The following is a 26,830-nucleotide window of genomic DNA, read 5'->3' on the forward strand; positions in this document are numbered from 1 at the left end:
GTCCATTGTCACTGAATGGGGAAAGAGGGAATAAATTAAAAAACAGGAGAGAAAAATTTTTGAGAAAAAAAAACATACATCAAATTCAGATTGTTCTCATCTCTAATTGTTATACACAACTAGAAAAGTTAACAGCAAAACAGATGGCCACTGAGGCTCAGAAACTCATTTTATCATCTTCTCTTCTGCTTCATCCAGACATTTTCAATTTTGTCAAGACTCAAAGTACAGATATAGAAGACTCAAAGTACAGATACAGAAAGACAATAAATGAGATAATCTCAAAGATTTCTAATAATCTCTTCTGATCAGAGCAGAGCAAAGTGAGAGAAACCTTACCAGTCTGACTGATCATTTTTAAAGCAACATGCTCCATGTGGTTTACAGCAAAGAGACAAGTTTGGAAGCCAACTTTCAATCTTGGTGCCAAGCAGAGTGAAACAATGGTCATGATCTAATTATAGTGATAGCTGTTATTATGTGGGACAGTCTTTCTTTTCAGATTACACATCTTATAAACTTTAACATCTTTTCATAAATAATCTCTCAGGGTTGACTTTAAGTGAAGGTTGAAATACTAACAGTTGATTTCAGATTCTTATTACAGATTTTTCAAAGTCCGTCTGTGTGCAGAAGCAAAATTATGAATGGCGACTCGAAGAGTTGAGTTCCCTTCAGGGATATCACAGGAATTGATGACTGAATGTAGTGCCCGGGTATATGCTGCAAATAAAGATTTGCACAGTGGTGAATGAAGTCAGATTCTAAACAATTCTCCCAACCTTTTTCTATTAGTACTGTTTCTCTACCCAGTCTCACAGGAATTAACTTTAACCCATTCACTGAATAAATATTTATTGAGTACTTACCACACGCCAAGTACTCTGTGATTATAGAAAAGATAAGGGAGAGGATGGACACAAAAATTAAATTGCAGTGTAATATTTCCAGACCAGAGGCATATACAAAATGTCATCACAGAATGAAGTTTGGAATGAAAGAAAAACTAGGAGAGGATGGAAAAGATTTCCAGAAGTGGTAACATTTAAGATGGTCTTGAAGGATTAATAAAAGTAAAGGAAAGAAGGCACTCTAGGCAAAGAAATGAGTGTGTGGGGTGCAAAGGTATAAAAAAATGTGGCATGTCCTGGCAGTAGCAAGTTCGATAAGGCTAGAGGGTTGCCTGGAGCCAGAGAGAAAATATGCCAAATATGACATGTATTTTGTACTGTAATGGTAAGTCCTACAGGTTTGATGATAGGGGAACGGCACGATCAGATTTGTGTTTTTAAAATATAACTCACAGGACTGATAAGAAACTCATATCACAGGGCAACAGGAATACAACTACTTGCAGTACTTTCAGTGTGTGTATGAAGCCTATATAATCTCTACAGTATGTAAATCAATATATTTAAGAATGGACAGGAAACAGAAATACTAGTTTCAGCAGGAATGACTCATCTTCTCTAGCTGGGATCCCTGATAAAGATAGTTTATATTGGTCCTCATTTCCCTCAGTGATCCTTAGCAGAACTGAAAGTCTAATGTGGATATCTACACATTATAAATAATATATATATGTGAATATAAATAATAAGTCTATGTTAGATAAGGCCTAACTTAGATGGCCGTAAGAGGCAATCTCTAATATTCTTCATTTACAGGAGGACCTGAAACCCTAGTCTCACTACTGTGGAGTGAGCTAGAAATATTTCCCCAGCATAAATGGAGACAAGAAGATAACAGATCTCAAAGAAAAATATAACTCACTATAATTATTTTTATTGCCTCAGAGTTGTTTTGTAAAGGGGGTAGAATAGTCTCTGATATATAGTAAGCCCTTAGTCAATAAATGCTAAATTACTACAATCACTACTTTTACTGTTGTTGTTTTTTTAACTGCCACCAGGCCCCAACCATTCCTTTAAGAGACTTACCTTTGTGGTTTTTATAGAAAATACAATTGTTGGCACAGGTATCAGGATGAGCATCCCAAAAATCAGGACCACAGCAGCATAGTGGAGGTAAAGTAATATTATACAGCTGCATTTTCTCCTGGATCTGGGCTTTTAAAGCTTCTACATATCTATAAAAATACAGTATGACCAGGCAAAGTGAACCACTAGGAAGAGAATGAGTATGAGTCCTTATTTTACTACCAGCTTTAACTGTTAAACTGTTTCATATCTCTGTGCCTCAACTCTTCCTCTTTGTCCTGGGAAGCAGCACTAGGAAAAATGTAGTGCTATTCCAGAGAGGTATTAGGCAATCAAGAAATTTGATGAAGTTCTGTACTCCCAAAAGTATGAGAAGACACAGTCAACTCTTTTTTAAGGAAAATGAGAACACTGACTTCCTAACACGTTTCCTCTAGAGCCAAAATTTCACACAGAACTTCTCAAAGTACCTTTGGTATTCCTTTTCTTTCTGTTGTTTTTCTCTGGCTCCTTTTACTTCCTCAAGTTGTAGCTGGGCTAGTATCTCACTCATCTTCTCCCCTGAATATGGCTCTTCACGAAAGTTCATTCTTAATATCCTCTGCTCTTCAGCATAACGTTGCTGCTCTTTCTTTTTCTTAATTCTGAGAATAAAATCATTACGTGGTTAGGAATTTCGTAAAATCATTATTTAGAATTAGCTTCTAGATCCAAATAACTCAAGAAATTCCCAGAAACAGGGAAGTCAGGAAATCAGTTTAACACCCCTAGAAAAGCCTCAAAAACTCCTGCTGGCTGATTTGAGTTTATCCCGTAGTTCATGTATACACATAGCCTCTTGAACGGAAATGACCAATGGTTACTACTAAAAGAGTTTTCCTGTAAGAATTCTAATACAAGAACTTTCTCAGGTTAAAACTACAAGTAGACAGGGCTTCTGCTTTTGGCTAAAACGGAGTAATAGGGACTGGGCTTGCCCTTCCACCTTAATCAACCAAATAGATAAATAAACAAATCAACCCAGAAATCAACCAGACCAAATACAAGAAAACAATGGTTTTCAAGACACTAGATATTAGGCAACAAAAGACAGTGATCCTTGACAGATGGAAGACAAATGAAGTGAGCCCTACAAGTGCCCAAGCTTACTGCCTCAAAAGTTTCAAGGCAGCAGCACAGGGAGTTGAGGTGGAGCCTGGGAGACTCCCTGAGTTGAGGAGATGAAGCTCAAAGTCCAGGGACACAAAAGCAACTAGAGCTCCTAAGACAGAAAACCAGGGAGAGAGAGCTGCTCAGAGAGAGGACCCTAGAGATCTGCAGAGGGTCTCCTTCTAATACACAGCAGAGCACTGTGCATGTATGTGAGGAAATGATTTGGGGCCAGGGACAGAACCATCCGAAAGAATAACAGGGAACAGTGTCCTGTGCTCACACAGAGCACAGAATAGAGCCTGTTCCCACCAGTCAAGACTTGAAAAACTCATAATGCACAGGACATTGGGTAAAGTTTTCAGAAAGATTTTACCTCAGTAGTGGGAAATAATGATTAGTCCTAGACTGAGCACTGCTCCAGACACACCCAACATTGTAAAAGCAAAGCCCCAAAGTAACTTAACTGCATCCCAAAACAAAGCTCAGGAAAATTTATAAGAATACAAAGATATCCAGTAACCAACAAGGTAAATTCACAATGTTGGACATCTAATCAAAGATAAGATGCAAAGAGGCAGGAAAATACAACTCATAATGAAGAGAATAATCAATCAATCAAAATCAACCTAGAATGGACAGTAATTAGAATTAGCACAGAAGGACATTAAAACAGATAGTACAACTATATCCTATATGTTCAAAAAGTTTAGACATAAAAAAGGCTGAAATCAACTTCTTGAGATGAAAACTACAATTTCTGAGATGAAAAATACATTTGAGAATAAGCTTATATATTAAAGAAATGGAATTAATAATAGGTGACCTTCCAAAACAGAAAGCACTAGGCCCAGATGTGTTCACCAAACAATTAAGGAAGAAATTATACCAAATCTCTTCAATCTCTTTCAGTGGGCAGAAACAGAAAGAATATTTCTTAACTCATTCTATGAGGTCAGCATTACTCTAATACCGAAACCTGACAAAGATATTACAAGAAAACTACAACTAATATCTCTCATGAACAAGAGGCAGAAATCCTCAAAAATATTAGCAAGTCAAATCCAATGGTGTACATATATTACATTCCACAACCAAGTGGAATTTATGCCAAGAAAGCAAGCCTGGTTCAACATGAAAAAAATCAATTAATGTAATAGATCACGTCAATAAGCTAAATAAGAAAAATCACAAGATCCTATAAATAGATACAGAAAAAGCATTTGACAAAATCCAATACCATATAATCCAGCAATCATACTCCTTGGTATTTACTCAAAGGAGTTGAAAACTTATACCCACGCAAAACCTGCACATGGATGATTAAAGTAGCTTTATTTTATTTACTTATTTATTTATTTATTTATTTATTTATGGCTGTGTTGGGTCTTTGTTGCTGTGTGTGGGCTGTCTCTACTTGGAGTGAGCAGGGGCTACTCTTCGTTGCGGTGTGCGGGCTTCTCATTGTCGTGGCTTCTCCTGTTGCAGAGCATGGGCTCTAGGTGCGCAGGCTTCAGTAGTTGTGGCACATGGGCTCAGTAGCTGTGGCTTGCAGGCTCTAGAGCTCAGGCTCAGTAGTTGTGGCACACAGGCTTAGTGGCTCCGCGGCATGTGGGATAGTCCCCGGCCAGGGCTCGAACCTGTGTCCCTTGCATTGGCAGGAAGATTCTTAACCACTGCGCCACCAGGGAAGCCCTAAAGTAGCTTTACTTATAATTGCCAAATCTTGGAAGAAACCAAGATGTCCTTCAGTAAGTGAATGGATATATAAACTGTTGTACATCCAGACAATGAAATATTATTCAGTACTAAAAAGAAATGAGCTATCAAGCCATGAAGAGACATTGTACATAAATGCATATTACTAAGTGAAAGAAGCCAATCTCAAAAAGCTACATACTGTATGATTACAACCATATGACATTCTGGAAATAGTAAAACAATGGAGAAAGTGAAAGATCAGTGGTTGCCAGAAGCTGGGGTTGGAGGGAGGGAAAGAAGGGTGAAAAGGCAGAGCATAACGGACTTTTAGAGTAGTAAAACGATTCTGTGTGATACTATAATGATGGATACATGTCATTACACATTTGCCCAAACCCATAAATGTACAACACCAAGAGTGATCCCTAATGTAAACTATAAACTTTGGGTGATAATGATGTGTCAATGTAGGCTTATCACTTGTTAACAAATGTACCACACCGGGCGGGGGGATGTTGATAATGGGGGAGGCTCTGAATGTCAGGGGACAGGGAGTACATATGGGAAATTGCTCTACCTTCCTCTCAGATTTGCTGTGAATCTAAACTGCTCTATGAAAATAAATTCTTTATTAAAAAAATACACTGGATGGGATTACCAGCAGATTAAATGCTGCAGAACGAAATCTGAAAGCATAATGATAGAAATTATCCAAAATAAACCACAGGGGAAAAATCCAAAAAATTAAAAGGAACACAAAAAAGCAGTTAATCCAATTAAAAATGGGTAAAGGACTTGAATAGACATTTCTCCAAAGATGATCTATAAATGACCAACAAACATGAAAAGATGCTCAATATCACTAATCTTTAGGAAAATGCAAACCAAAATCTCAATGAGGTATCACCTCATACCACATTCACAGCAATATGAATATGTTTATTTATTAACACTACTGAACTGTACACTTGAAAATGGTTACAATGGTAAATTTTACATTATGTGTTTTATACCACCAAAAAAAAAAAAAAGACATGTCACATAAATATATAAATGAACAAATGGAGGGGGAAAAATGAAACAAAGTTGTTTTTAGACATACAAAAACTGAAAGAATTCATCCCTAGTACAGGCATAACCCAGAGATACTGCAGGTTTGGTTCCAGACCACTGTAATAAAGGGAATATTGCAATAAAGCAAGTCACGTGAATTTTTTGGTTCCCCAGTGCATATAAAAGTTCTGTTTACACTACACTGTAGTCTTTTAAGTGTGCAATAACACAATGTACATGCCTTAATTAAAAACTCATGCTATTGGCAAAATGGCACCAGTAGAACTGCTCAACACAGGGTTGCCACATACCTTCAATTTGTAAAAAAATGCAATATCTGCAAAGTGCAATAAAACATAGTGCAATAAAACGAGGTATGCCTGTGTATCCACAACTAAAAGAAATGTTAAAGGTTGTCTTTCAGACATGAGCAAAGTGATACTTTAGGTAATATATATAAGATTTTTCTTATTAGTTAAATCTCTTTAAATAATAATAGACTGCTTTAACAAAAATAACAATGTATTTTATATATAAAAGTAAAATGTATGACAATAGCATAAAGGTTGGGAAGAGAGAAATGGAAGAACATTACTTTAAGATTCTTATATTAAGATTTTTATACTATATGTGAAGTAGTATAATATCATTTGAAGGTAGACTGTGAAAAGTTAGAGATGTATGACATAAATCCTAGAACAACCAATAAAATAACAAAAATGTCATAGTTAACATGCCATCAAAGGAGATGTAATAGATATAAAAATATAAAAGTAATTCAAAAGAAGGCATAAAAAGAGAAAAAGAGGACAAAGAACAGATGGGACAAATAGCAAGATAATATACTTATATCAAACCCTACCAAAAATCACATTAAAAGTAAATGATCTAAACACCCCAATTAAAAGGAAGAGATTGTCAGATTTGACAAAAAGTCACAACCCAACTACATGCTGCTGACAAGAAACGCACTTTAAATATAAAGAAACAAATAGATTAAAAATACAAGAAATACAAAAGATATGCTAGCACTAGTTAAAAGAAGGTTGGAGTAGGTATATTAGTATCAGACAATGTACATTTCAGAGCAAACAAAATATCAGAGATAAAGATCACTTCATAATTATGGAGTCAATTAATTGAGAAGACCTAACAATCCCAAACAGTTATGTATCTAATAAAAGAGCTTCAAAATACATGAAACAAAGACTGATGGAACTTCAAGGAGATACAATAAATCCATAGTTACAGGCAGAGATTTTTAATACCCTCTCTCAATTATTGATAGAATAACTAGGCATAAAAATGGCAAAGATATGGACTTGATCAACATCATCAACCAATTTGACCTAATGGACATTTATAGAACACTCCACAACATTTATAGAATAGCAGAATACACATTTATAGAACAAGAGAATACACATTCTTCTATTATAAGGTTATTGGACTTAGAACATTTACAAAGATAAATCATATCCTGGGCCATAAAACAAGTGTCAGTAAATTCAAAAGACTTCAAGACATACATAGTACAATAGAATTAAATTAGAAATCAATAACAGAAAGATCCTTGAAAGATCTCCAAATACTTGGAAATTAAATAACACACTGCTAAACAACCTATGACCAAAGAAGAAAAAAGGGGAAATTAGAAGGTATTTTGAACCAAGTGAAAATGAATTTATTGAATGTGGCTAAAGAGTATTTAGTATGATATTTATAGCACTAAATGCCTATTTGAGAAAAGAAGGAAGGTATCAAGTAAATGTCCTAGTCTTCTACCTTAAGAAACTTAAAAAAGAGGAGGAAATTAAATCTAAAGTAAGCAGAAGAAAAGAAATAATAGAGATTGAAGCAGAAATCAATGAATTAGAAAACAGAATTAAAAAAATTAATGAAACCAAACACTAGGACTTTGAGAAGATCAATAAAACTGATAAATCTTGAGCTTATCTAATCATGAAAAAAAAAGAGAGAAGATACAATTTTTAAGATAAAAAATAAGAGAAATGAAACTACTACAGATTCTACAGATATTAAAAGGATAATAGGAGAATACTAAGAATAATTTTATGCCAATAAATTAGACAACCTAGATGAAATGACAAATTTGTTGAAACAAACTACTAAAGCCTCATCAAGAAAAAAATAACCTGAATACCCCTATTTCTACTATCAATGTTGAAAGTGTTGTTAAGAACATTTCCACAGTGAAAAGTCCAGAAACAGGGACAGTCACTGGCAAATTCTACCAAACAGTCAGGGAAGAAATAATGCCAATTCTACATAAAATCTTCCTCCCAAATACTCCCCAGCTCATTCTATGAGGCTAGCATTTCCCTGAAAACAAAACCTGTCAAAGATATTACAAGAAAAGTAAAAGCCAATATCTCCTAGAACATAGATGTAAATTCTAAACAAAATTTTTAGCAAATCTTACCAAACAATACATTATAAATTTATTTATTTATTTATTTATTTCTGGCTGCGTTGGGTCTTTGTTGCTGCGCGCGGGCTTTCTCTAGTCGCCGCAAGCGGGCTTTCTCTAGTTGCCGCAAGCGGAGGCTACTCTTCGTTGTGGTGCTCGGGCTTCTCATTGTGGTGGCTTCTCTTGTTGCGGAGCACGGGCTCTAGGAGCACGGGCTCTAGGCACGCAGGCTTCAGTAGTTGTGGTGCGTGGGCTCAGTGGTTGTGGCTGGCGGGCTTAGTTGTTCCGCGGCATGTGGGATCTTCCCAGACCAGGGGTGGAACCCATGTCCCCTGCCTTGGCAGGTGGATTCTTAACCACTGCACCATCAGGGAAGTCCCTCAAACAATACATTAAAAGGATAATACATTATTACCAAGTGGCGTGTAACCCCAGGAATGCAGGACTGATTTAACATTCGAAAATCACGCAATGTTATTCACCATATTAGCAAACTAGAAAAGAAAACCTATGATCATCTCGCTAGAGAGGAAAAAAATAATTGACAAAATCCAACATCCATTCCAGATAAAGATTCTCAACCAACTAGGAAGAGAAGGGAACCTAAGCAAAAACTATAGCTAACATCATACTTGATGGTGAAAGACTAAATGCGTTCTCTCTAAAATCAGGATTGTCCACTCTCATCACTTCTATTCAACATTCTGGAGGTTCTAGCCAGTGAAATCAGGCAAGACAGAGAAATAAAAGACATCCAGATTTAAAGGAAGAAGTAAAACCGTTTTTGTTTAAAGATGACATGATTACCATGTAAAAAAGTCCAATGAATTAACAAGTGAGTACAAAGATCCATACCCAAAAATCAACTGTATATTTCCATATACTAGCAACGACAACAACAAAATCAGCAACTGAAAATTTTTAAAAATACCATTTACAATAGCTTCAAAAATATGAAATACTTCAGGATAGACCTGACAAAAAATGTGAAAGACCTATACACTGAAAACTATAACTGAGAAAAATTAAAGGAGAGCTAAATAAATGTTCCTGGGTTGGAAGACTCAATATCATTAAGATGTCAATTCTCCCCAAATTATCTATAGATTCAACACAATCCCACTCAAAATCCAAGAAGGTTCTTTGGTAGAAATTGACAAACATTTTAAAATTCATATGGAAATGCAAATGGCCTAAAATAGCCATGGCGACTCTGGGGAAAAATAAACTGGAGGGCTAACACTACCTGATTTCAAGCATTATTATAAAACTATACCAATCAGAACAGCATGGTATTAGCATAAAGATAGACAAATAGATCAGTAAAACAGAAAAGAAAGTCCAGAAATAAACCCACACATATAAGGACAGCTCATTTTTTTTAACATCTTTACTGAGATATTATTTGCATACCATAAAGTTCACATGACCATAATGTAATTTGAGAACATTTTCATCATCCCCAAAAGAAACCTTGTACTCATTAACAGTCACCTTCCACCCACTCCCACTTAGCCCTAGGCAAACACTAATTTTTCTGTCTCTATAGATTGCCTGTTCTTGACATTTCATATAAATGGGGTCATACAATATGCAGCCTTTCATGACTGGCTTCTTTCACTTGGCATAAGTCCATGTTGTAGCATGTACTGGTACTTCATTCCTTTTTGTTGCTGATATTCTACTGTATAGATATTATCTGTATCTATATATTTTATTTATCTATTCATCAGTTTATGGACATTTGGGATGCTTCCACTTCCTGGCTATTTTGAATAATGCTGCTATGAACATTTGTGTAAGTTTGTGTGTGGACGTACATTTTTAGTTCTCTTGGGTATACACCCAAGAATGGAATTGCTGAGTCATATGGTAACTCTATGTTTAACCTTTTGAGAAATTGCTAAACTGTTTTCCAAAGTGATTGTACCATTTTACATTCCCCACCAACAATGTACGGGACTTCTAAATTTTAGACATCCTCATCAGCACTTGTTATAATTTGTCATTTTTATTAGAGCAATTCTTATGTGTGTGAAGTGGTATCTCACTGTGGTTTTGATTTGCACTTCCCAATAACTAATGATGTTGCATATCTTTTCAAGTGCTTATTAGCCATTTATATATTTTCCTAGGAGAAATGTCTAGTTAAATCCTTTGTCTACCTTTTAATTGGGTTATCTTTTTATTATTGAGTTGTAAGAGTTCTTTTATATATTCTGACTACAAGTCTCTCATCAGATATATGATTTGCAAATAATTTCTCCCATTCTGTAGTTGTTTTTTCACTTTCTTGATGGTTTTTAACTTTGATGAAGTCCAACATCAATCTTCTCTTTTATTGTTTGCTGGACAACTGATTTTTGACAAATGCACAAAAGCAATGCAGTGGAGAAGGAATAACTTTTCAGCAAATGGATATCCACATACAAAAAAATAAACTTCAAACTATATGTGAAAATTAACTCAAACTGGATTGCGGACCTAAATGTAAAACCTACAATGATAATCTTTCTAGAAGAAAACAAAAAAGAAAATTTTTGTGACCTTGGGTTAGGCAATGATATCTTAAATATGATGCCAAAAGTACAACATATTTAGTCATTCAGGAAATGTAAACTAAAACCACAATGAGATGCCACTACATACCTATTCAAACGGCTAAAATGAAAAAGACTGACCATACCAAGTGTTGGTGATGATGTAAGGGAACTTGAACTCTTACAAGTTATATTACTCTTGCTGGTGGTAATATAAAGTGGTACAACTACTTCGGAAAGCCTTTTGACAGTTTCTTTAAAAAATGAAATATATACCTACCATGATGATCCAGTCCACTCTCAGGTATTCACCCAAGACAAAAGGTAACATATTTCCAAAGACTTGGCACATGAATGTTCACTGCAGCTTTATTTGTAATAGCCAAAAACTGGAAACAACTCAAATGTCCATCAAACTATGAATGGATAAACAAATTGTGGTATATCCATACAATGGAATACTATCCAGTAACAAAAAGGAATAAACTCTTGGTATCATAACAACAAGGACAAAATAATTACTCTGAATAAAAGGAGCTGGGCCCAAGAGTACATGTTGTATGACTCCAGAAAATGCAAACTAATCTATAGTGACACAAAGCAAACCAGTGGTTGCCTGGGGAAAAAGGTGGGGAGGGCAGGAAAGAGGTGCTACCTAGGGCATGAGGAAACTTTTGAGGATGATAGATATGTTCACTATCTTGACTATGATAGTCGTTGTGTGTGTGTGTATGAGAGAAAACATCAAAGTTTACACTTTTATATGTGTAGTTTATTGAATATCAATTATGTTTATTCAAAAAAAAACACCTACTTGCAGAGAGGAAATGAGTTGCTCAGTGAGAAAATTGTCAGAAAACCTAATTTAAGAGCTTTTGTTAAGAAATATAATTACTTCAAGGCTAGAACTTATAAATATATTCTGATAATGTCAGTTGCTAAAAATTACTTTGAAACAAATGAGCTATTGTTTTCTGAACAGTAGTGTGAGGTCAATTCATACTCACACCTCTTCAATAAAGCATGAACTGCTGAAAATTCTGGGCTTCTATCCATTTGTAGCAGGTTATTTGCTCCAGGGGAATTATGGGCTTCCTTTTACTTAGATTAACACAGGTATATACTAAAACCCAGGAAGCTGTCCTATAAAGGCTGAAAGATCAGGCACTGGAAAAGCACAAGAAACTTGTATTGTATGTGCAACTAAGTCCATCCAGATTATGACAGCTAATCTCTGGCCACCTCTAGCAGAGTGACAGGGCCACTTTGAACAAGGATTTTCTTATAACTGTTCTGCCACACTTGCTGTTCTTTCTTGAGCTACAACTGTAAGTCTAAGTTGAGTATTCCTCAAAGAGTATAGAACATAAATATAGCTTTTATGGTATGATTCAAACTCAAGTGCAATATAAAGTTGTAAAAGGGCAGAGGTAAGAAATCTCACTATTGTCACTTGGGCAGAGAGAGAATGTTTTTATAACTAGCAAGGATCAAGATTTAAAGGCATATAAGGTTGTGTACTAGGAATGTGAGAAAGGTAATGTGGAGAAGAGCCACAAGACACATACCTCTTCACAATTGACTTTTTTTTTTTTTTTTTTTTTTGGCTGTGCCGCAAACTATGAGAGCTCTTAGTTCCCCCCGAACAGGGATCGAACCTGTGCCCCCTGCAGTGGAAGCTTGGAGTCCTAACCACTGGACCACCAGGGAATTCCCCAAAATTGACTTTAAAATACACGTCGCTGTGCTCTCTTAAAATATAATGCATGAAATAAGAGAATAAAAGGAAGAGATTAAAAGAGTACAAAAGTTTAAAGATAAGCCTAAGATCATAGGTGCCCTTGGCTAAAGATCGTCTTATATAAAGATCTTATTCCAAAGAGAGCCAGTAAAAAAAGTAAGTGTTTTTAGGACATTCATATTTGATTAGTTCAATAACTCCTTAGCTTGTTAAAAAGGCGAATGTGAAAAGATTTTTCTGTAGATAAGAAATTAAAGTGAGGTTTTCAATAGTGAAACAAATGGAGCCAAGTGAATTACAACAGAACAGCTTAGTTACTGGTATAATTCTCTATACCATTTATTCTCTATACCAGTAAACTAAGAGCTAAGGAAACACGTCAGCATTGTTTCTCAAATGTTGGTAACAGGACAATTACTAGAAATGATGGAATCAGCCCTTTCCCCCTTCTCCCCCATAGCTACTCCTCTCCTCACAGTCAAACATCTTAAGGGTTGTCTGGCTTTCTCTCTCTATTTCCTGATCTCCTCTCCCACGCCAATATGGCTTATTAAGACCCATCAATCACTCCACCAAAACAAGTCTAAGGTCAGTGGTGGCCTACAGGTTAATCCATCTAGCATTTATATTCTCAACAGGGGCAACATTGTACCTAAGGCAGCAAAAATTGATTCAAGGGAGCAAAATATCTTAGATATTAAAATAGTTTGGGGCTCTCCAAAAAGTCATAGTACATAAGCAGAAATACACTACATCTAGGCATTCTCCATATCTTACACTATGCCTTCTTCCCAGGTGACTTTACACAAACCATCTGCTTCAGTTACCACCCACTACCACCTGTAACTCATTAAGCTACAGTTCCAGCATAGACCATTCCTCTGAGATTCAAACCTACTTAACTACCTGCCAATTTGACATTCCACTTGAGTGTCTCAAAGGTATTTATCTGGGAAAAGAATCCGCAGCTTTGGTCAGATTCTCAGGTTAAGAACTACTGCCATACAGTAGTTTCAGAAAGGATCATAAAAATAAAAAATGGCAAAAACCAACTAAAAAAGTTGATATAAACAATTATTCTATAAACAAGTGTATTCTTCTCGGATGTCTTTAAAGCTTCTTGCATAAATATACCTTTTAGCTGACACACAATAGAAACTAAACTAGGTTGTAAATCAACATGTCAACATATCGGTTTTTCCCAGGGCACTGACGTGAATACAATTACACTGGTTCTCTGGTTATGCTAAAAGGTATTCTAAAACCAGTGTCAGACTTTCAGTAAAAGAGAGTAAGAATACAAAACACTGCAAATTGATTTGTAAACTTGCTACACTGGGTGTTTGCATAACTAAACAACAAGTAGATGTCAATATTTACGTTTTGAAGAGAATCCTGAAAAGAAAGTGATATCACAGGCAAACTGCATTAAAAATATATTCTTATAATTACAACAACAACTCAAAAACTCTTGTTAGCTATCTTCCATATAAAGTCACACCACTAATCCTTTACAAAGTTAAACCAAGATAGAGACCTAGAACTAAAATCGAGGGCTATCTTTTTGGCTCTATGGATTCATACTTCTTGACCAATCACAGAAATTTGCCAACACTAACACTATCAAATAATAGGAATTCTGCATCCAAGAATAAGAAATAGATTTATTTCAGGAGTTAAAAGAGGTGCTCTGTTAGGTGGTGGTGATGGGATGAACTGGGAGATTGGGATTGACATATATACACTAAGAAGTATAAAATAGATAACTAATAAGAACCTGCTGTATAAAAATATACAATAAAATAATATTCAAAAAAAAAAAGAGGTGCTCTGTTAGAAAAATAACTTCTCAAGGAGATGACAGAAATCTTCCTCTTTGGTACAACGTGATTAAGGTCTCATCTAGCACAGTCTAAATCTCTGCCTGCTGATCCTGTTTTTCTGTTCAACTTTTTTTCTCTGTCTCTCTGTTTCTTGATTCTGATAGTATTCTTCCTTAGTGATTTCTCAAATCATTACTAAAAATAACTTAATATTTCCTACTGGACACTCTACTTGGATTTCCTTTAAGAACTTCAAATCCAATATGCCCCCAAACTAAACTTATCCTCTCCACCTCCACCTCCTTCCTGGAAAATGTTTCATAGTACCCCATTTACCTGGTGGCCTAAGCCATAAACCTGGGACTTATCCTTGAATTCTCCTCTGACAATATTTTATTAATTCTACCTCTTTTGCTCTTAAAACTGCCTCCTCCTCGCTGCCTTCCTGGCCCTGGCTTATAACTTATTGAAGTTACAGACTTCAAAGTGCTTAGGTGATGGAGTCAAATAAATCTGGGATTGAATCCCAGTTCTGCCATTGCTAAGTGTGATCTTAATCCTGGGCAAATTACTTAAACTCTCTGGGGCTCATTTTCTCATCTGTAAAATAAAAAGAATAATAAAATTTACCTCATACGGTTATTGAAGTAGGCAAATGAGCTAATGCCTCTAAAACACCCAACAGTATGTCTGGCATATTGTAAACACTCAATGAATGGTGGCCGCCACTACCCTGCAGGACTGTATATCAATTAAATGATACAATAATCTATGTAAAGCATTTAACATGCAGTAAGGGCTTAATATTTAGTAACCTTTAAAAAATTAATTTCACCTTTCATCTTCTGTATAAGTATATTACTTCAATAATACCCTAACATCTAGTCTTAGCCATTTTATCTATTCCTCACAATGCCTCTAAATGGCTGTTTTCAGGATAAAATCCAAATTCCTTCTCATGACATACAAAGTTCTTTATGATCTTTCCTCATTTTGAAGGTTTACTTCTTGCCATTCCTTTAGCTCCAATCACATCCAACTCAGAAGTGTCCTATTCTTTCATGAGTTACTGCTTTTACAATGCTATTCTTTTTGCCTAGAATTCCCATCTACTCTTTTCCCCAATCCAATTCCAATTTTGTCTCATACTACTTCTTCTAACCCTTCACAACTCAGCCCAGGAAGCCTTCCCTGTCCTCGAGAAAATGGACCCAGCACCAGCAGCAGCAGCCTTGGCGCATGTCCTGGCCCTGGGCAATTTATATCCCAGCGAGGCTTCCTGGGGGACTGACTTCTCTCTTTTTTTTGTGATTGAACAGCTCTGCCCCATGGGGGGCCTTTTTCACACTTGAGTTCGAAACACAGTCTCCGTGCTCTCAGACACTCTTGTAATTTTTTCCTTCTAATGACATAAGAAGAAAGATTTTATTTTACTGATATTTTACTTGATTTTTTACATTTATGTTGATGAAAGAAATTAGTCTGTAACATTGCTTTCTTGTAATACCCATGACAGGTTGGTATTAAGGTTATACCGTCTTCTATAATTATCTGGGAAGTATTCTCTGTTTTCCATTCTCTGGAATATCTTATATAAAACTTGGTATTATTTTTTCCCTTAAATATTTGGCAACTAACATTTATTGAGCATATACTACATGCCAGATTCTATACTAAGCTCATTTACTATGTTACCTCATTTAATCCTCACAGCAACTTTCTAAGGTATATATCATTATTATCCCTGTTTTATAGAGAAGAAACTGGGGCTTACAGAAGGTAACTTTCCCAAAGTCACAGAGCTGGTAGGCAGCAGAACTGGGACTTCAACACATGTATCCCCATGTTCTTAATCACTTGCTATACTGTCTTGCAATACTTAATATATGGTATTATGATTACCTATTCATTTATCTGCCTCCCCATTAGTCAGTGAAATCTATCTAGTAAGATCCTTGAAGGGTGGGATCATGTCTTCCATTTTTTGCACCTCTTAAATCTAGCATCATGTCTACCAATTAAAAGATGCTCAATAAGTAGCTGCTAAGTGAATGAATGAAAACATATCATTTGATTCTTAAAACAACTGGGTGAGGTAAAGTGGTTATTATCAATCCAGGTTCAGAAAGCAGGTATATGTTTACTTTAGAATGTTGCTAAAATGGCTTCTGTCTTTAAGTTAAAACATATAACCCCCATGCAAAGAAGGCATACATGATTTAGTTTCTTCAACAAGGAAAAAGCAAAAAATAAATTTTAATTACTTGCAAACTGTCAATGACAACAGATTTAATGTTCTGATACCATCTGTAAGACAGAGACCTTCATATTTTTTCTGGGGTCAAGAGTATAAATCCAACAAGAAAAAGATTATCTGGTGAGAAAATGGCAATAAAACAAAAGCCTTAAGCAGAAAAGCTTTCAAAGAAGGTCAGCAGTATAGCTAAAGAAGAATTCCCCACCGACTATGCCATGTGGTAGGGATGTCATAAGAAGATTTAAGGTAGACATAAAATACCCACAGCAGGGATGTCCTGGCTTCAGTTAAATGAACTGAAATTTCCATTCTGTCGTTTGCCTGATGAGTCTGTAAAAACGCTTATATATGGGCACCAGAGAACTGAGATTTTTTTTGATGTAGATCAGATCATAATTATGGCAAAATAACTAGGTTATAGTAAGACAAATCTGGCCTAGATATAAGAATGAACGTCCGAGAGCCAATGTCCTTATGTTCTGAAATTGTTATTTGGGAGATTATATCAATATAACTACAATCCTAAAGAATATTAAGAATAGAAAAGATCCTTGAAATATTTAAATAGAACTCTGCCTAAAGGATACCCTAGACAACCTCATGAGGATTCTTCCAAGCCTCTCTCTTCTAACCCCAATCCAAAATACACATACACACACACTTTTTTACTGCAGCAGTTTTTGTCAAGTTGCTTTTAGGACAAGAGTATTATAACATATCTCAAAGGGGAAAAAAAATGTGAGAATAAAAACATACCAAAGGAACTATTAAACACCTCACAGGAAAACTATTCTCACCAGTGGACTGCCACATAAAAATTTCAGAAGTCTTTGTACTCTCTATAGCAAAACAAACAAGATATTCAGCAAGGGGTCCCTTACAATGTAGATATTGCTTAGGCTCCCAAAGTCAAATATGCTAAAGATAAAAAATTGAAATGCAGAAAGAATAGAAAAAAATGATTTACTTCCACCAGTGAAAGACAATTCTTTTTTTTTTTTTAATTTATGTATTTATTTATTTTTGGCTGCGTTGGGTCTTCATTGCTGCGTGCAGGTTTTTCTCTAGTTGTGGCGAGCGGGGGCTACTCTTTGTTGTGGTGCACGGGCTTCTCATTGCGGTGGCTTCTCTTGTTGCGGAGCTCAGGCTCTAGGCGCATGGGCTTCAATAGTCATGGGACGCGGGCTCAGTAGTTGTGGCTTGCGGGCTCTAGAGCACAGGCTCAGTAGTTGTGGCGCATGGGCTTAGTTGCTCAGTGGCAATGTGGGATCTTCCTGGACCAGGGCTCGGACCCATGTCCCCTGCATTGGCAGGTGGATTCTCAACCACTGCACCACCAGGGAAGCCCAAAAGACAATTCTTAAACATCTTGGAGTGTTTACTTTAGTCATTTTGTTCATCATCATTGTTTTTGCAAAAAGCTTTGTTTCCATTGAGTCCATAGCTTGGGAGCAGTTCAGGGGTGGTTAAGAAGCTGCCCTGGGGAAGGAGGCACAGGCTCAGGCAGAAGCCCCAAGGACAGGGGCCTGCAGCAGTGCCCCTCATAGGCCACTGGGTCTTCTTATTTTACTTGGAATATTTACATTTATGCTCATGAGAGAAATTAGTCTGTAAGTGTTGATTTCTGGTAATGTCCTTGTCAGGCTGGTACTAAGATTACGCTGGCCTCTACAATTATTTGGGAAGTATTCTCTGTTTTCCATTCTCTAGAATAGTTTATGTAAACCCTGGTGTTATTTTTTTCCCTTAAATATTTGGGATCCCCTAATGAAGACATCTGAGCCTGGACCGGAGCTTGAATTTTTCTTTTAGGTAAGATTTTTTTTTTCAGTAAGTGATTTAATTCCTTTATGTGATATGGGTTTACTCAGATTTCTATTCCTTCTTGCATCCATTTTCAGTTTTTTATTTTTACAGGAGTTTGTCTATTTCATCAAAGTGATCAAATTTCTTAGTGTAAAGTTGTTCATAATGTCCTCTTATGAACATTTAATGTTTCTAGGCTCTGTAGTAATGGCTCCTTTTTCATTCCTAATACTGGTAAATGATGTCTTCTCTCATTTCGTTTCACTGATTAGTAAAAGAGATATGTCCCCAGCAAAACTAAATTTTCGGCTATGCTGATTTTCTCCATTGTACATTTGTTTTCTATTTCATTGATTTCTATTCTTTCTGATTTCTTTCTTCCGGTTGGATTTGCTATTGTTTCCTAGCTTCTTAGGATAGCAAATTATAATGTCGATTTTTCAGCCTTTTCACTTTTTCTGATAATTTCAGTTGAGGCTGCAATGTTCCCTCTAAGCACTGCTTTAGCTGCATCTGAGAAGTTTTGATATGTTTTATTTTCATTCTTATTCCCTTCAAAGCACTTCCTAATTTCCACTATAATTTTATCTTTGAAAATGTACTTCTTACTAATTTATAGCTTAATATTGCTATAGAGAACATACTCTAGAAGATAACCCAGGATGTGATCAACTTTGGTAAACGCCATGAACACTTGAAAATATGTTGTCTCCGTTCGGTGTTTTTATGAATGTTTTCATTTTTCTTAAGGAAATATCTAGCAGTAAAGCAGCTGGGTCATAGCGTAGCTGTACATTTAACTATATAAAAATACTAAACAGTTTTCTAAAGTAGCTGTGCTCTTCTCCTCTTTCACTTTAAATACATGAGTTACAGTTAATCTACACCCTTGCCACTATTTGGTACTGTTAAGTTGGGTTTTGTTTGTTTGTTTGTCTGTTTAAGCTATTCTAGTGAGTATGAAGTGGTATCTCATTGTGCATGGAGTGCATATTTTAAGATCCTATTTTTTAAATTTCAGACTTTCTATTTTATTCTCTTTTAAAGATTCCAGTTCTCTGGTGAAATTCTCCATATTTTCATCTATTTTCTCCATCTTTTCCTCTATTTACTTAAAAATATTAATCATGTGTTTTAAAGTCCTTGCCTGATAACACCAGTATCTGTGGCATCTGTGAGCCTGCTTCTGTGAACTTGTGGTTATCTGGTCCTATCTCTTGACATGCCTAGAAAATTTTAACTGAATAATATTGTTTTAAAATTTTTTATAGGCTCCAAATTATGTTATCTATGACCAGAAAGAGTTTACCCTTTTCTCTGCTAGGCAGAGAGTGCAGCATTCATCACTTTTATCCAATCAAGACACTTGAGCAGAAGCAAGAAGAACTACAATTCTGCAGCCTGTGGAAAGAAAACCACATTCACAGCAAGATAGACAAAATGAAAAGGCAGAGGGCTATGTAACAGATGAAGGAACAAGATAAAATCCCAGAAAAACAATTAAATGAAGTGGAGATAGGCAACCTTCCAGAAAAAGAACTCAGAATAATGATAGTGGAGATGATCCAGGACCTCGGAAAAAGAATGGAGGCAAACAAAGATCGAGAAGATGCAAGAAATGTTTAACAAAGAACTAGAAGAATTAAAGAACAAACACCTAGAAGAATTAAAGTGCACACGGAACATTCTCCAGGATAGACCACATCTTGGGTCACAAATCAAGCCTCAGTAAATTTAAGAAAATTGAAATCATATCAAGCATCTTTTCTGACCATGAAGCTATGAGATTAGAAATCAATTACAGGGAAAAAAACGTAAAAAACACAAACACATAGAGGCTAAACAATACATTACTAAATAACCAAGAGATCACTGAAGAAATCAAAGAGGAAATCAAAAAAACCTAGAGACAAATGACAATGAAAACACGACGACCCAAAACCTATGGGATGCAGCAAAAGCAGTTCTAAGAGGGAAGTTTATAGCTATACAATCCTACCTCAAGAAACAAGAAAAATCTCAAATAAACAATCTAACCTTACACCTAAAGGAACCAGAGAAAGAAGAACAAACAAAACCCAAAGTTAGCAGAAGAAAAGAAATCATCAAGATCAGAGGAGAAATAAATAGAAACAAAGGAAACAATAGCAAAGATCAATAAAACTAAAAGCTGGTTCTTTGAGAAGATAAACAAAATTGATAAGCCTTTAGCCAGACTCCTCAAGAAAAAGAGGGAGAGGACTCAAATCAATAAAATTAGACATGAAAAAGGAGAAGTTACAATGGACACCGCAGAAATACAAAGCATCCTAAGAGACTACTACAAGCAACTGTATGCCAACAAAATGGACAACCTGGAAGAAATGGACAAATTCTTAGAAAGGTATAAATTTCCAAGACTGAACCAGGAAGAAATAGAAAACATGAACAGACCAGTCACAAGTAATGAAATGGAAACTGTGATATAAAATCTTCCAACAAACAGAAGTCCAGGACCAGATGGCTTCACAGGTGAATTCTGTCAAACACTTAGAGAAGAGCTAACACCCATCTTTCTCAAACTCTTCCAAAAAATTGCAGAGGAAGGAACACTCCCAAACTCATTCTACAAGGCCACCATCACCCTGATACCAAAACCAGACAAAGATACTACCAAAAAAAAAAAAATTACAGACCAATATCACTGATGAACGTAGATGCAAAAAGACCTGAACAGACACTTCACCAAAGATGATATACAGATGGCTAGTAAGCATATGAAAAGATGCTCCTCATCATATGTCATCAGGGAAATGCAATTTAAAACAACGAGACACCACACACTCCTATTACAATGGCCAAAATCCAAAACGCCGACAGCATCAAATGCTGACAAGGATGTGGAGCAACAGGAACTCTCATTTATTGCTGATGGATTGCAAAGTGGTACAGTCATTTTGGAAGAAAGTTTGATAGTTTCTTAGAAAAATGAACATCCTCTTACCATACAATCCAGCAAATGTACTCCTCAATATTTACCCAAAGGAGTTGAAAATTTATGCCCACACAAAACCTGTACATGGATGCTTATAGTAGCTTTATTTGTAACTGCCAAATCTTGGAAGAAACCAAGATATCCTTCAGTAGGTGCATGGATAAATAAACTGTAGTACATCCAGATTTTAGAATATTATTCAGCACTAAAAAGAAATGAATTATCAAACCATGAAAAGGAATTTGAGGAATTCTTAAATGCATAATACTAAGAGGAAAAAGTCAATCTGAACAGGCTACATACTGTATGATTCCAGCTATATGATATTCTGAAAATATTGGGTTGGCCAAAAGTGCCTTTGGTTTTTAAGTAAAAATAAAAGACACATTTTTTCATTGTCACCAAGAAGTTTATTGAACAACATATTCACCCTTTTGTTCCACTGCCTTCTGCCATTTTTCAGGCAACTTCATAATTCCATCTTCCCAAAACTTTTTATCTTTTTGAGCAAAGAACTGTTCCAGGTGCCTTTTACAGCTTCCAGGGAATTGAAATTTTTTCCATTAAGAGCATTTTATAAAGACCAAAATAAACGGAAATCCAAAGGTGCAGTGTCTGGTGAATGTGGCAGGTGAATCAGAAGTTCCCAGCCAAGCTGTGATAGTTTTTGCCTGGTCATCAAAGAAACATGCAGTCCTGCATTATCTTGATGGAAGATTATGCGTTTTCTGTTGACTAATTCTGGATGCTTTTCATTGAGTGCTGCTTTCAGTTGGTCTAACTGGGAGCAGTACTTGTTGGAATTAATTGTCTGGTTTTCCAGAAGAAGCTCATAATAGAGGACTCCTTTCCAATCCCACCACATACACAACATCACCTTCTTTGGATGAAGACTGGCCTTTGGTGTGGTTGGTGGTGGTTCATTTCGCTTGCCCCACAATCTCTTCCTTCCGTTCCACATTAGCGTACAGTATCCACTTTCATCACCCCTCACAATTTGTTTTCAAAACGGAACGTTTTCATTACGTTTAAGTAGAGAATCGCAGGCGGAAATACGGTCCAGAAGGTTTTCTTCGCTTAACTTATGTGGAACCCAAACATCAAAGCGATTAACATAACCAAGCTGGTGCAAATGATTTTCAGCACTTGATTTGGATATTTTGAGTATGTCGGCTATCTCCCGTGTGGTATAATGTCGATTGTTCTCGATTAATGTCTCGATTTGATCGCTGTCAGCGTCAACTGGTCTACCTGACCGTGGAGCATGATCCAGTGAGAAATCTACAGCACGAAACTTTGCAGACCACTTTTGACATGTTCAATCAGTCACAGCACCTTCTCTATATACTGCACAAATCTTTTTTTGCATTTCGGTTGCGTATTTACCTTTCTTGAAATAATAAAGCATAATATGCCAAAAACGCTGGGTTTTTTCTCCCATCTTCAATATTAAAATGGCTACACAAAAATTCACCAATTTTCATAAGTCTTTTTTTAAATGCACGCTGATATGACAGCTGTCACATACAATCTAACAAACTTGTTTTGAATGAAGTTAAAGACAACTAAGTGCTACTAGAGCCATCTTACAGAAAAACCAAACGAACCTTTTGGCCAACCCAATAGCAAAACAATGGAGCCAGTAACAAGATCAGTGGTTGCCATAGGCTGGGGGAAGGGAGAGGTGAATACACAGAGCACAGAGCATTTTTAGGGCAATAAAACTATTCTGTATGATACTACATTTGTAGATACATGTCATTATACATTTTTCAAAACCTATAATAATGTACAACACTGAGAGTGAAGCCTAATGTAAAATATAGATTATGATATGTCAATGTAGGTTTATGAGTTGTAACAAATGTATCACTGTGGTACAGGATATTGACAGTGGAGGAATCAGTCCATGTGTAGGGGCAGGGAGTAAATGGGAACTTTTTGTACTTTCTGCTTAATTTTGCTATGAACCTAAAACTATTCCCAAAAAAAAGTCTATTAAAAAAACATAGCTCTTAACCATCTTTTAATACTACGACCCAGATCAAAAATAGTTGTTTGCACTATGGATAAGAAGGTAAAACCACTGCTTGATTATTTCTAAAACCTAGCTTCCAAAATCATCTTAACTGGTAATTTCAGGCTCACAATGAGGATCAAAGAACTTACTTTTCAATTTTCTTCCTTTGTTCTTTTTGCCTTTGTTGTTCTTTCACTTGTTCTCTTTCAATATCCATGAAGAGTCGTCTATATCTCAGGTACTGCTTTTGACGCTAAAGAAAAGAAGTTAAAATTGTTAAGATTCCGCTCTCATAGGACTTTCCAAGAAAGGAAAATATCCTTGTGCCATAGACAAGAAAACTATATGATACAAAAGTCACAGGGAATTAAGTCCTTAATTTCCTTCTATTTATGGTGACTCAGGATAATATCACATATAGCAAGAGATTTATATTTTCAAGCACATAGCTATTAGATATAACAGACAAATCAGAAAAAGAAGTACTAATTTAGTTTGCCCTTAGCATGGTCAGTTGTCAATAGCACTTGAGGAAATGATTATATTTAATATGATAAGATACATACTATATTTACTCTGTGTTCCCAAGTAGTAAGTACCACAGAAGCAGAGCCAAAGAAAGAATGTAAGAGGTATTTTATAACAGAACAACGTCACTTTAACTTTTCAAAATTAAAACCACACTACAAAAGCACACTCTAAGCCTAGCCTAATATGGTGGGGAGGAGGGAAGATTGAGGAATATCAGAGCATCATACTTTTAAAGGGAACAAGTATAATAAAAGCAAATGCTGGGGCTTCCCTGGTGGCACAGTGGTTAAGAATCTGCCTGCCAATGCAGGGTACATGGGTTCGAGCCCTGGTCCGGGAAGATCCCACATGCCGCGGAGCAACTAAGCCCGTGTGCCACAACTACTGAGCCCACATGCCACAACTGCTGAAGCCCACGTGCCACAACTACTGAAGCCCACGTGCCTAGAGCCCATGCTCCACAACAAGAGAAGCCACCACAATGAGAAGCCCGTGCACCGCAAGGAAGAGTAGCCCCTGCTCGCCACAGCTAGAGAAAGCCCGCGTGCAGCAACAAAGACACAACGCAGCCAAAAATAAATAAATAAATAATAATTAAAAAAAAAAAAAGCAAATGCTACTACCCTGTGTGTGATCTGTTCATACTTCCAAATTTATATATTCTCTTTTTAAGGGCACAAGCTACTCAAAGAGCACTAGTATACACACAGACATGTTTTTGTCCTTAGAGTAGCTTGTGTCTTTTTGGTAAAAATTATTAAAACTATAATAACAGTTCTCAATATTGAGGATACATCACAATCATCTGTGGTGTTTTTTTAAAACAAAGATGCCCCAAACCTACCTAAGATACTGATTCAGTATATCTGCTTTGGGTCCTGGCATTTGTATTTGGAAAAAAGCTCCATGTCTGATTCTGGTGCATGGCCAGTGTTAAAAACTGTTCATTTAAACTAACTTTAGATTGAAAAGGAAAAAAAGGAAGTCACAAATTAAAACTCTTCCTTAAATTAGCTATTATGGCAAATATACACTAACTGAAGAAACTCACTAGGATCACCTCTCTGATTTCACATCAAGGTACCCTAAATCCTAGAAGCTTAGAAGAGAAGTTCAACATATTAAAATGAGTCAAGTAACTTTTGTGCCTTTATCTATGGAATTTGTAGTACTAGCTCTTAATGTGTTAGGACACAACAAATTGTTTCCAATCTCACATATACTATTAAAGTAGAAACACTGATGTCCAAAAGCCATTATCACTACATACCTCTTTCTTGTCTTCCTCTTGACTTACTCCTGACTGAAGTGCCAGTGGAGTTTGGAATTCAGTGTTCAATCCTGATTGATATTCACCACCAACCTGTTAGAAAGTCCAGTCACACAAAGAGACAAAATTGCCAAAAGTTAACCCTATGTATGCTTTTGATAATTTCATCTATTGATTCCTTTCTCCTGCAATCTTGAGCTCAACTGGATAAAAAAATTTACAAAAACAAATATAAAAGAATAAAATTTTAAGAAAGAATAAAAGAAAGAAATTAATCAAACAAAAACAATAAAGAAAAGAAAATATCCAGGTCAAAAACATGGATGGGGACTTCCCTGGTGGTGCAGTGGTTAAGAATCCGCCTGCCAATGCAGGGGACACGGGTTCGAGACCTGGTCCGGGAAGATCCCACATGCCATGGAGCAACTAAGCCCGTGTGCCACAACTACTGAGCCTGTGCTCTAGAGCCCGCAAGCCACAACTACTGAGCCTACACACCACAACTACTGAAGCCCACGCCTAGAGCCCATGCTCCTCAACAAGAGAAGCCTCCGCAATGAGAAGCCTGCACACCGCAACGAAGAGTAGCTCCCGCTTGCCACAACTAGAGAAAGCCAGCACACAGCAACGAAGACCCAATGCAGCCAAAAAAAAAAAAAAGAGGATGAACTAATGACAGATCAAAATGTTCAGAATGAAAGTACTTCTAAACTGATCACTTGAAATCACTCTATCATGAGTGTGTGCTTGGGACTGAATCCAGGATATAAAACTAGATCCCTTAACATCTCAAATCTATAATCATTTTCAATTTATACATATTCTTGCAAGGTGTGAGTTTAGAGAATAAAAGCTTGAAAATATTATAGCCATCAACTGACATGGCAGGGAAGAAACTGGGGCTTATTTCCCCCCTAATTATTAGAAAAGCCTGTTGACATAACTTAGTACACTTACTTGGACATAATATGGTTCAAATTATGATCTCTAACTTTTAGAAATAAAAGTTTAAAATTACTTTTATCTTTTTAGCTTAAAAGTTATTTATCTTTCAGCAAAGTTGCAAGATACAAGATCAGTATGCAAAAATCTATTGTATTTTTATGTACTTGCCATGAACAATCTGAAAATGAAATTAAGGGGAAAATCCATATAAAATACCATCAAAAAATACTTAGGAATAAATTTAATAAAGGAAGTGTAAATTGTATACACTGAAACCTACAAAACATTGTTGAAAGAAATAGAAGATCTAAATGAATCAGAAGGCTTAATATTGTTAAGATGGCAAATTGATCAACAGATTTAATGCAATCTACATCAAAATTTCAGCTGACTTCTTTGTAGAAGTTGACAAGGTTATCCTTAAATTCATACGAAAATGCAAGGGACCTGGAATAACTGAGATGACCTTGAAACAGAAGAACAAAGTTGGCGAACTCACTCTCCCCAATTTCAAAACTTACTGCAAAGCTACACTGATCAACACAGTGTGGTACTAGCATAAGGACAGACTTATAGATCAATGGAATAGAACTTATAGTTCAGAAATAAACTCTTAAATTTACAATCAACTAATTTTTGACAAGAGTGA

General features: G+C 36.1%; 1 protein-coding gene across 8 annotated transcripts in view; it reads right to left on the bottom strand.

Annotated features, from left to right (window-relative positions):
• The window catches only part of CCDC15 (coiled-coil domain containing 15), a 52,287-nt gene continuing 25,457 nt past the window's right edge, over positions 1-26,830 (bottom strand). For 5 of the 8 annotated variants that reach the window (XM_068556442.1, XM_068556445.1, XM_068556446.1 and 2 more), the window contains 5 exons: positions 25,237-25,329; positions 23,585-23,688; positions 2,411-2,584; positions 1,941-2,089; positions 1-723 (listed from right to left, as the gene is read on the bottom strand). In XM_068556442.1, coding sequence (XP_068412543.1) covers positions 602-723; positions 1,941-2,089; positions 2,411-2,584; positions 23,585-23,688; positions 25,237-25,329 — 642 coding nt within the window. In that variant the 3' untranslated portion in view covers positions 1-601. Of the gene's footprint in view, positions 724-1,940; positions 2,090-2,410; positions 2,585-8,350; positions 8,654-23,584; positions 23,689-25,236; positions 25,330-26,830 lie in introns of those variants that run through there. The other 3 variants (XM_068556444.1, XM_068556447.1, XM_068556448.1) reach the window with 3 other exon arrangements.

This window comes from Eschrichtius robustus, chromosome 11, assembly GCF_028021215.1.
Source record: "Eschrichtius robustus isolate mEscRob2 chromosome 11, mEscRob2.pri, whole genome shotgun sequence".
NCBI classification, from domain to species: domain Eukaryota; kingdom Metazoa; phylum Chordata; class Mammalia; order Artiodactyla; family Eschrichtiidae; genus Eschrichtius; species Eschrichtius robustus.